The sequence below is a fragment of the Stylophora pistillata genome, chromosome 1, assembly GCF_964205215.1.
Source record: "Stylophora pistillata chromosome 1, jaStyPist1.2, whole genome shotgun sequence".
Taxonomy (NCBI): domain Eukaryota; kingdom Metazoa; phylum Cnidaria; class Anthozoa; order Scleractinia; family Pocilloporidae; genus Stylophora; species Stylophora pistillata.
In genome coordinates, this window is record NC_142519.1 from 12,573,004 (window position 1) to 12,585,010 (window position 12,007).

General features: G+C 37.8%; 1 protein-coding gene across 1 annotated transcript; it reads right to left on the reverse strand.

The window, feature by feature from the left end:
• Positions 1 to 6,746: 6,746 nt before the first annotated feature.
• On the reverse strand, positions 6,747 to 11,065 carry LOC111323821 (brain-specific homeobox protein homolog). Its single transcript, XM_022927256.2, has 2 exons — positions 8,894 to 11,065; positions 6,747 to 8,081 (listed from the first exon to the last, which is right to left on the reverse strand). Exons 1-2 carry the CDS (start codon positions 9,159 to 9,161, stop codon positions 7,684 to 7,686), a joined length of 666 nt encoding a protein of 221 aa, XP_022782991.2. The 5' UTR covers positions 9,162 to 11,065; the 3' UTR covers positions 6,747 to 7,683.
• Between the last annotated feature and the right edge of the window lie 942 nt (positions 11,066 to 12,007).

Sequence of the window (12,007 nt, forward strand, 5' to 3'; positions counted from 1 at the left end):
GTCGCAGATAATATCGCAGTGTTGATTCCAAGACAAGTTATCAGTGATTGTTACTCCCAGGTAAGTTGTGGAAGGGACTTGTGATATGATTTTACTGTTCATAGAGTAAGTGAAGTAACTGGTATTTTATTTCGAGTTATTCCGAGGTGGTAACATTTGGACACATTGAAACAGAGCTGCAAGGTCCTCGACCATTGGTACAGAAGATCAAGGTCTTGTTGTAGAGTAAGACAGTCCTGGTGTGGGGCTACCTCTCTGTAAAGAACACAATCGTCTGCAAATAGCCGAAGCTTAGATTGGATTGAGTTTGATATGTCATTTATGAACAACAGAAATAGTGCTGGACCCAACACAGAGCCTTGAGGCACTCCAGACACAACAGGTCTTGACGAAGAGTGAGTACCATTAACTGAGACACTTTGCTTGCGGTTTGACAAAAAGGTCCTAATCCAATTAAACATGTTACCCCTGATTCCGTAGTAATCAACCTTTCTAAGTAATCTTTCATGAAGAACAGTGTCAAATGCCTTTGAGAAGTTTAATAGCAACACATCTATTTGGCTACGGAAGTTTATACCTTTGGCCCAGTCGTGTATTGCAGAAATCAGTTGAGTTTCACCGGAAAATTTTTCCCTAAAACCATGTTGATGGTTGATGAGGATATTATGTGAGGACAGATGTTTCGCCATGTGACTGAAAATAATGTGTTCCATTATCTTGCAACAGATTGAAGTTAATGAAATGGGGCGGTAGTTGGCAGGTTCTGATTTATTACCCTCCTTAAAAATTGCTGTCACCAAGGCATTTGTCCAATCAGATGGAATTTCATTGCATTCATGTGACTACTGAAAAATAAACGCTAGCCAGTGAGATATTGATTCAGAAAGTTCCTTTAGTACTTTTGCTGGAATTTCATCCGGTCCACATGCCTTCCTGGGATTCAATTGAGATAATTGCTTACGAACACCATCTGATGAGATATGTAAGTTTGGAATGGAAGAGAATGGCGATGTTCCAATATTAGGTGTCAGCAGCTGCTCTTGGGTGAAAACAGAATAAAAGTAAGCATTGAGAGATGCAGCTTTGTCTTTGTCTGATACAGATATTGATGAACTATCATTCTTTAGGGGTCACAGGGATACCAATATTCTCTGACTTGCTATTCCTCACATAGGAAAAGAACTTTCTGGGGTTTTCAGACAAACTGTTGCCAATAACATCATTTAGATAATTGTTGTGAGATTCTTTGATGAGCTAAGAAACCAAATTCCGTTGACGCTTAAAGGCTTCCCAATGCTGTTTGTTTTTAGAGCGAAAAGCTCTTTTGTGCATCTGGTTTTTCTTGCACATTTCCCTTTCAATGTTGGTATTCTCAAAATGCAGGCGTAAATCGGGCTAAAAAAACATATCGGAGGATAGCTTATACACTAAGGAGGTTACCGATTGCCTCAAACCCGCGGGTACTCTCCAGCTTTCATCCACCATCATCTTGAAAACAACGCAAATCAATGTCTTTACTTAAACGCGCACGTGTCAAAGCTCATTTGCATAATTCTGAAAAATGACCGAGATATGTCTTTGACCTTAAACTTCGCTTGTTTGTCTTCTACGTAGAGTATTTTAGGTTTTCATAACCATTAGATGGAAAAGAAATTCGAGTCATCCTAAAACGTTGCATAAACATGATCAGTCGTAAAGCTTGCATGACAAAGTAAACAAAGATATGATGGGAAGGGGTTGTTACGAAAACTAAGACCCCAAAAACTAAGACCTAAGACCCCGAAAACTAAGACACCCCCCCCCCGTCTTTTCATTGATTTTCACTTTTCCGGTGGTTCTTAGTTCTCGTAATTACGAAAGCTCATTACGAAAACTAACATCCCATATTATTTTTCTTGTTTTTCAATTTTTTAATAAATAGAATATGTTGAAGCGAATAATAGACAGCAATTAACACTCCGTCTTTTCAATGATTCATGACTTCTCCGGTGAGTCTTAGTTTTCGTAATTACGAAACCTCATTAAGAAAAGACCCCATCTCATTTTTCGTATTTATCAATTTTTTTAAGGTGAGTGGGAGAGTTTATACATCATCTTGATTTGTTGCTTTTGCGGTTGGATAGAAGAACCTTGGTTGCTTTAAGATTAAGTGGGATTTTCTATAACCTTTCCTTGCGTTTCGAAGTATTTTCTCGCGCGACGGGCGATTCTTAAATTTCCACCCACACACTGAGGTATTTTTAGAATTGTTTTGCAATTGTTTTGAATCGTTCTACAATTTTCTATAGGTTACAATCAATTTTTTGAAGGTGAGTGGGAGAGTTTGTACATCATCTTGATTTGTTGCTTTTCCAGTTGGATAGAAGAACCTGGTTGCTTTAAGATTAAGTGGGATTTTCTAGAACCTTTCCTTGCGTTTCGAAGTATTTTCTCGCGCGACGGGCGATTCTTAAATTTCCACCCACACACTGAAGTATTTTTAGAATTGTTTTGCAATTGTTTTGAATCGTTCTACAAGATGCAAAAATAATGGAACTTGAGGAAATTTTTAAATGGAACAGTTCAGACTTGATCAGGGTTTGCCCACTTTATAAGTAGTGTCGTTACTTGTAAAACAGAAAACGTTTTTATTACATTTCAATATTTGGGTGTACGTGGGATCTTAAGCCCCGGCCAAACGAGAAATGTTGCGCCACGCAACAAGACGCAACATTGTTGGGTCGCCCAACATGTTATCATGGAAGAGGGTGGCCAAACGATATCCAACAGCACGCAACATTTTCGTGAATCCATGCGTGACGTATGCGTGACGGCTAAATTGATTTCTCAGAGAAGTTATCTTGCTCTTAATCTCAGCTAACGAGATACCTGGCAGTGTTTCTCGCAGTAAACTAAACGCTTCGATTCTCTTTTCTTTTTTAGATGGTACTCCTTACTACAGACGTCCCACAGACAAAATTGTTGCTCAAAAGTGTCAATCAATATTTGATAAATATGATGCACGATCCTCGCAGCAGATAGCGCTATTTAAGCAATAGCGAAAATCAGACCTGAAAAAAATCAGGCCTGTACGGGACTCGAACCACTGACCTCTGCGATACTAGTGCAGCGCTCTACCAATTGAGCTAACAAGCCAACTGGGAGCAGGCCGTTAAGTTGATTCGTAATAAATCCGTGAAAGTGATAAATGAGATACAATTTGATAAACAAGAAAAATAATATGGGGTCTTAGTTTTCGTAATGACCTTTCGTAATTACGAAAACTAAGACCCACCGGAAAAGTGAAAATCAATGAAAAGACGGGGGGTCTTAGTTTTCGGGGTCTTAGGTCTTAGGTCTTAGTTTTCGTAACATCCGATCGGAAGGCGCTTCCTCGATGATTTTCCCTGAATCAGGTCAATAGCCACGTACAGAGATCAAATTTAAAGAATCCAATTTGGCATTCTGGTCATCGCAGACATACTGTGTTGTTTAAAAGGACACACAAACAAGTTAAAATACATGTACGTTACGGTGTTATTTACAAAACAACCTTCCGCAAGAATTCTTGCAGCTTCTACCGAGGTTTAGCGCACGGAATGCAATCAACAGGCCCTCCTTTCCTAACATTTGCTGCCATCATTAGAGATTTTATGTTTTTACAGTCCACAAAATTCTTGAGGGACAAGCTTAATCTTTTCCTTCGAAGCAAATTCGGCCTGGTATATTGGGTGACGTCAACCTTCACCCCCCTGTTCAATATTTTTGAGGGGGTGAAGGTTCTAGCATACCTCGATCCACCCCTCTCGCTTTAGATACCATAAATGCTCGAATTAGCGCCCAGCCTCAAATAAGCGCTCCGCTTCGAATTAGCGCCCCTCCTAAGGCTCAAAATTTGTACTAAGCGCCCCCCTTCAAATAAGCGCCCCCCCCTCCCCCAAGAAAAAATTAATTTCGGTACTCGGTACGATATACCAGACGTATACGGTTCTTTCAATGAAATGTGACATTGTTAAAGTAGTTTTCTATAAGGTTTTTGAATTTTTATGTTGCAGTTTGGTTTTAAATAGATATAAAGATAGTATCATTTTGAGGCTAAAAATTCATAAACGAAATAAGCGCCCAGCTTCAAATAAGCGCCCCCCTTCGAATTAGCGCCCCCCTCTCGCCTTAGAAAATTAAATAAGCGCCCCGGGCGCTAACTCGAGCATTTACGGTAAGTCTGTCACCCACGTGTTTGCTTGGCGGAGAGGAGAGGATCTTCAGTTATAGGTGGTTTGCAACCAATCTCTAGAGACACAGGTAACAATGGTAAAAGGAACAAATGCTGGTGGACGAACAAAAGAAGCTAATGAAATATGAAAAAGAGGCTGTTAATAATTAATAAGCGAAAAGAGGCCGTGTACGAAATAATCTTTAGGCTCATATACCGTGACTTTATACTTATTAATTACCAAAGGTAATAAATTAGTAATTACCAACATTTGCATCACATGACATGTCAATTAATTAGCATAATCACGCAGTACAATACATATTTGCTTGGCTGGTTTTGATAGTGGCAGGAAAAGGTTAAATTTGTCACACAAGAACGTCGAGGACTGTAACAACATAAAATCTCTAATGATGGCAGCAAATGTTCAGAAAGGAGGGCCCGTTGATTGCATTCCGTGTGCTAAACCTCGGTAGAAACTGCAAGAATTCGTGCAGAAGGTTGTTTTGTAAATAACACCGTAACGTACATGTGTTTGTGTGTCCTTTTCAAGCTGCACAGTATGTCTGCAGTGACCAGAATGCCAAATTGGACTCTTTAAGTTTTATCTTCTCCACTCTGTACGTGGCTATTGACCTGATTCAAGGAAAATTATAGAGGAAGCGCCTTCCAATCGCCTTTGTTTACTTTGTCATGCAAGCGTTACGACTGATTATGTTTATGCAACGTTTTAGGATGACTCGCAATTTATTTTCCATCCATTTGTAAGAAAAACCTAAAACACTTTACGTTGATGATAAACAAATAAAGTTTGAACGGTGAAAGACATGTCATGGGTCATTTTCAGAGTAATGCAAATGAGCTTTGACACGTGCACGATTAAATAAAGGCATTGATTTGCGTTGTTTTCAAGATGATGGTGGATGAAAGCTAGAGAGATACCCGCGGGATTGAGGTAATCGGTAATCTCCTTGGTGTATAAACTATCCTCCGATATGTCTTTTTAGCCCGATTTGCGCCTGCATTTTGAGAATTCTTTGTTTTAAATTGGTTAATTTTTTATATGCAAATTAAGGTCGAAAGGAAGGGTCTCTTCTGATCACTCTAGTGTGAATAGGATTTCAAGGGAAGTTTCCATATTTTGTCTGTGAACTGACAGAATATAGCTTGTAACTTGAAGCAAGAGAAAATTCCGTGAGCTACACTGTTGCAGTCGCAGCGCGCTCGACAAAAGCTGTGAAATTTACACTTTCGATCGTTGTCTACACTGGTGGTCTAGCCAAAAGTCAATTTTCGCTTGTGGCGAGGCAAAAAAAGAGAATTGGAAAACAACCAAACTATTTTTGAAATATGTGTCCTAAACCCTTTTCATAGGAAAAAAAATTAAGGAAATTTTTTTTTTTTGACGGGAAGTCGAGTGGACCGCTTTTAGCGGGAGTGGCACTTAACAGTGCACGAAAACAAAATTCACAGGTAGTAAAGATAGGTATTTTAACATACTACGTAGCTATGTGTTTGACGATGACAAATGGCACCCACCAAATCCTCGATCAGTCACCTCTATCATTATCTATCATTATCTATCATTATCAAAATTAGGAAACCAAAGATTTTGAGTGGATGAGCAGAAATTTGAGGGTAACCAAATAGAAATCTTCCCCCCTTCCCCCTCTTCCCCCCCCCCCCCACCCTGGTCAACAAAATGATCATTCAACCTAATTATCTCTAAGTATGTTGATTGCAAATTTAAGTTTCGCTTCATTATTGTATTTCTCAAAAGAGACAGTTTTTAACCTTTTTAAAAATTATATTTAAGATGGATGACTTGATGTCTTTCAGCGCCTTCTATAGAGCTGTCGACTGATTCAGTGGGGTGTTTCTGCAGAAAGTGTACAGGCTTTTTTCAACAAAGGAGTAGTTTGTTGCCCTAGGAGAGTAAGTCAATCACAGTCTTGGGTATCGAAGAACTTGTAAAGTTTATCAAATATCAGGAGCGTTTTAAAATAAGGGTTTGGAGCAGATGTAAATTATTCAACGGCAAACGAAAGCGCGCACTGGTCGGAGAATGAGAGAGAAACTTAATTACATAATGAAGTGTTGGCGAGTACAATATTCTAAGTAAGTCAAGTCAATCTTTCAAGGGTATAGAATTCATTTTATAGACTAATTGCGATCTGGAAGACTAGCAGAGCCCTTTTCGTACTCATATTGTAAACTCTGCACGCACAAATGGGTGAATCATAAATCTTTAAACTCTGATTGGATTAGAGCAAACAAACGCGATGGGAAATGGCCATGGAGTAGGGAAATAAGTAAAGGTTTGCTGTGTATGTAGGTACCCTCTTGGCTTAAAAACGACAGCTAGAGTAGTGATAACTTTTCTGAGCTAAAAGTAACGTTGTATAAAGGTTTGCTGTGTATGTAGGTACCCTCTTGGCTTACAAACGACAGCTAGAGTAGTGATAACTTTTCTGAGCTAAAAGTAACGTTGTATTGATCCAGGTATTTTACACCCTTGTTAACCTATTTGAAAGCTTCCTTATCGCCTGATTAATCGTCTCTTTAAGAAGTTTCTGATTAAGTTTCTGGTCGTCTTGAAGCTGAATATAAAATTCAATGCACTGCACCAATCTCTTTACACAGAATTCGAACGCTAATTTGGTATGAATTTCTCATTTATATTGTGGGAATGCGTAGTAGGGTGTGCCGCCTGGTTCTTTTAATCCTGAGCCTCTTTCAGATCATAGGATGGCATTATTCGTACCCGTTCCCAGGGCTAGTCTTTGAAATCTGAATCGACAAGTACGATGACACGCACTCGTAGTTCCCTCGAAATCTATATCAGACCTATAACTTCCATAACTGAAACGTATGTACCCGTTTTCAGACCAATTCAATTGGCACTAAAACTAGATCCTTTGAGTCAAGTCCACCCTATGAAGTGCAGGTAGTTCCCCCTCAACCCCCACCTGTACTACAAAAAGTAATCGTCCCGTTAGGTAAAAGACTAATTAACAAAACGTCCTGACCGCTAAATTTCGTTTAGATTTCTTGGTTTTTCGTTTCGAAATTATTCAAGACGAGCCAAATAGTCGAGCAAACTTTGTTACTTTTGATGAAATCTTAGACCAATGTGATGCACTGATGCCGAATCCATTTTAGCATAGTATTTGAGAAAATTAACCCCTAAAGATATTGTAAAAAAAACGATTCCTTTCAATCATGACCTTCAGAATTTAAGTCTGATAATAAATTTACACCATAGTACGAAGTAACGATAGTTAATAATTATAATAATATCAACTGAGTTATGGATAACAATCATTAAAATCCATAGAGCACGTTTTACAGTATTTTTTATGTACATCTGATCAAAAGTGCGTTAAGTGGGCGATACAGCTTTATAAAGAGCTTTTGAAGTTTGTCCTTAATTCTCTTCAAACTGAAACAATAGCCATAGTACATCCAGCTAGGATGCTGTTTTGGAACATCTAGGAGTCAACCTCTCGCCTCACCGACGCTTTTTCGCTCGAAACTTCTCTGATTTCGTCTCCCCCTTTCTCGTTCTCATTTTTTCGTTGAGAATGCGCGCTATCTCCGTCCATGCCGACGGCTTGTTTATTTTGTTTGGTATCCTTCTTCCATTTCATTCTTCTGTTCTGGAACCACGTTTTTACTTGTGTCTCGTTCAAACCTAACGTTTGGGCAAGTTTGGCGCGGCTCGAAGTATCCAGGTATTTCTGCTCCGAGAAAGTTTTCTCTAGGATTCGTAGCTGAAGATCGGTAAATACTGTGCGCGATTTACGGCATCTTCGGCCACTCGGTGTTCTCATCGTCGGCTTGAGACGGAAATAAACTGGGAGTGAATTGAGGACCTCTGGGCTTGGATCTAAACGTAAAAAAAATGTCAGAACTGTTAGGCGTGATTCAAACAAAATTCGAAATAGAATGAAGAAGAAAGATTTATCGAATTATGTTGAATGCGTAAAGAGCAGTCAAACTGGGGTGATCCTCTCTTCTTCCTCTTTCCTTCCTTTTTTCTCACTTAGCATAGAAAATTAATAATGATAACATGAAAAATTTACATGGACAAACATGGCTTTGCTCCCTTTTCGGGAACGTAAGTTTAATTTTAGAAATCCACAGCAAATATCTGCATCAGAGCTACATTCGAATTTGTTTTCGCTTGAGAAATTTGAAATTAATTGAGCAGCTGTGTACTATCATTCGTTGTTTTGAAATGATAAGACAGAAAAACGAACAAAAATGTTATATATTTGTGATATGATGATAAACGTATAAATGCGACACCCCCAAAAAAAAAAGCTGTTGCCAATCTTTTTAAATCAGAAGCTATACCGCTGTGGTTATGGTGAACATGTTTAAGAATGACATACTAGTGAACTAATTTCTTCGTCAAGTATTTGCTCTGAGGTTCGAAAATCTCGGTATCAACTCATTAACGGCTCAAATTTCTTTGATTTCCTCCCCGTTAACAATTTTCTCACAAAGTTGGTAATATATTTAAATATAGTTCAGTTAAAAGCTCAGTTGAAACTGGTAATCGTTATGTATGCTTTTTCAATTTACAACGGTTAATTTAACCCAGAAAGAAAAAGTTAAATTCAGTCACGCCCTTATGCAAAGTTTATAATCGGTGGTGGAAAAAGAGTTATGAAAGAGCTAAGAAAGGATATATACCTTGATAAACTGTAGAATGGTCTTTGCGACTTCTTGAGAATAGAGCTGGCATACCAAAGTTGTACGAGCTTCCGCTGCTGGAAGGGACTTGAGGTTCGTGTGCGTGTTCTTGCGGTGGTTTTGGCACTAAATAAGGCGATTGTCTCCTGACGAGAAGATCATCGATCAAAAACGAAGGTCTGCTTGGAGGGCTGCGAGGAATGGCAGGCCCGGTTTGCATGTACGGAGACTGCGGGTACAAAAGCATAGGATCTTGTGAGAAGAACATCTTAGTGGGTTTAGGTTTCAAGATCTTGGTGTCGTCAAAGTGCAAGCTCAACTTGAAATGTGTTTGCTGTGAGTAGCGATCACTTTAAAGTCTGACTGCTGGGAGGGGTGTAATTACAGCACATCACACATTTTGTTGTTTTCATTTACAGACATGTCCATTTACATGATTGACAGCTAAAAATGCATATATGCTTAAATTTAGATTTGTATTTAATTATTTTCAAGATTACAAATGTTGAAATCAGTCTTAAATTAAAAGTGTAAAAGCTTAAATGCTAGTTGCACTCGGCGTTGAAACGTGTACGATGTCTCTAATACGAGGTTTAGCTCATCATCAACTACTCAGATCTACTCAAGCAGAAAATGGCACTCGTTAAAACCCTTTTTCAAGACAAATTTCGGTCAATTAGTGATATCAAAATCTTTAGACGTGGCAGTTAAAAACAATTATGTTTATAATTCCAAGAGAGAATTCAATTGCACATAATAATCATAGAAAACACTGAAGTCAATAAAAACTGGCTTGCTTTATGTGTTTAATTAAATACGTAGTTTAGGGGAAGTGAATGGTTGAAAGAAAGGTTTTAATTTTGTCATGTCGAATAAATATCCGACACCATTCAAAGTAGTTTTAACACTAGCTAACTATAAAGCGGGCGTTTAAATATTTTAATCCCTAGAAAATTACCTGGTCGTTTTGAGGGGAACATTAAAAGCCAAAATAGTTTTGCCTATATTCTCAAACGTTTTAAACATACTTCCGAATGATAGGAATAAAAATTTCAAAAGTAAAAAAATTACAATTAAAAAAAACCTAGGGTTGTTTTAATGCTTTTGAGAGACTTCACCTCACTAAACAAACATAATAAATGAACTGCCGTCTTCCTCTACCTATTATTATCACCAGTAACTGTCAAATTAAACAATGTCAACCATGAATTCTACGTTTGATTGTGTATAGAGGAAGCGTGAAGTAATGGCTTTGAAAAATACTTGTTTACCTTTGTTCAAAAGCTCGCTAGCTCAAGAGGAAACCTTATAGATGACTTGATGATCGATTTACCTCGCAGTTACTCAAAAGCTTTATTCAACTGTATAAATATTACTGAAAATGGAAGTGAAACGCGGACATACGATGCTACGGAAACAAACGAGTTGTCCTAAGATGAAACCCGATCTGACTGAATTTTAACTCACCCTAAAAATTTCTTCTGAAAAATTCAAGTTTTCTTCATTAGTTTGTGTCTTGTAAAATAACACATTGATTGAGTTATGGTTTCCCATTTCAATTGGCAAACAATTTATTACCTTACTTTGCCTGCAGTTGTGATGATGAAATTTCTTTGCAAAAATTACATCAATAAAGTACGATTAGGTAAACGTAATTTAACTAGGTATCGAGCCCTTTCGTGTTACAATTCCAAACATATTCTGTTTATCGTTATCATTATGATTTCTTTTAGGACTCTTGGCACTACAGTTAGCCCGCAAAATAAACTCCTCAGTTCTTCTTTTATTTCTCTTTTTTCCTTTTTTGTTTGTTTTTTTTTCGTTTATTAGTCTTCGCGGCCTGCTTCCGCTAGCCTTAAAAACGCCACTGAAAGATAAATATTAAAAATAAATGCCTGTTCGGTGGGTCATTCTGCAGATAAAATTCCAGTCTAAAGCTGAAAATAGAGGCATAGAGAATTATAGATCGCCATATAGCTTTCCAAGGACCTGATTCGACAAGAAGACGAAATAGAGGAAGAATAAAAAGTTAATGAGACCATCTAAAAGTAAACAACTTATAAGAAGCAACCGGTTCGCGGCTAAAATGTAAGAAAAACTCAGCGTGATTTCCGATTTCTCCGGAACTTTAAGTCAAACATTTTTATGTCAATATATACGCGGAGCTGCTAGTTTTCAAATTAAATTAATTGATTTTCCCTCAGGTTCGGGGAAAGTACAAGAAAATTTATCCGCTAAATGAGCGAGATATTAGATTCAAAAGGTCTTAGGAGCAAGATCCTTAAATAGCAAAGAGCTTCGATCAAAAGATAGAGGGGTTGTGTGTGTTGATCGTGGAAAAAATAATTAAGTACTCAGCTGGGGAATAAAAATAAAAGGAGAACTAAAAAAGGCACGAATTTACGCAGCTTATAAAATGAAACCGCGGGGAGTCGAGCTCGTTTTGTTCAAGCTTTAACTAAAACGGGATTTGCTTGGACAGAGAGGAAATTTAACTTTCTTGCCCTTTTCTTGTAAATAAAAGACGACTAGCTTCTTAATTTCCCGCATATGGCAAATTTTAATTTCGGTTTTTGATTTGTTAATTCCTTTTACTCAGTGTTTTGCCCATCAGTTAAGATCTGCTCATCTGATTAACTCTGACGCGATACTCTCTTGACCATTTGGAGTCATGATTGAACAATGATTAAAAGATCATGTCATGTTTAATACCGTCCAACCAAGCGTTCAAATGTAATCGTTAATTATCAAGGTTTCATTGTTGCCGCGGGAAAAAAAAACATTTAGTTCCTACAACTAATTTTCCAGATGTAATCAGAAATACATTTCGAACGTTAACCTAAATAAAAAACAGTTTAAAAATAAATGCAATGACGCTGTTAATTAATAGAAATGCTATATCATTTACACGCCTATAGATCTAGCTGATCGATTTTTATTTGATTCTTGAGAAGTGGATCAGATAAGAGACCGAATAAAACAGATATTTGTTTTCCGATCTACGAGACGGAAGGTAAAGGAAATATCGGTCGTATAAGACGCTCAAACTTTAGATAACTTCTTATGTGGAATAAATTAGTAACAACGTCACCCCAGGAACTAGAAATCGCGCGC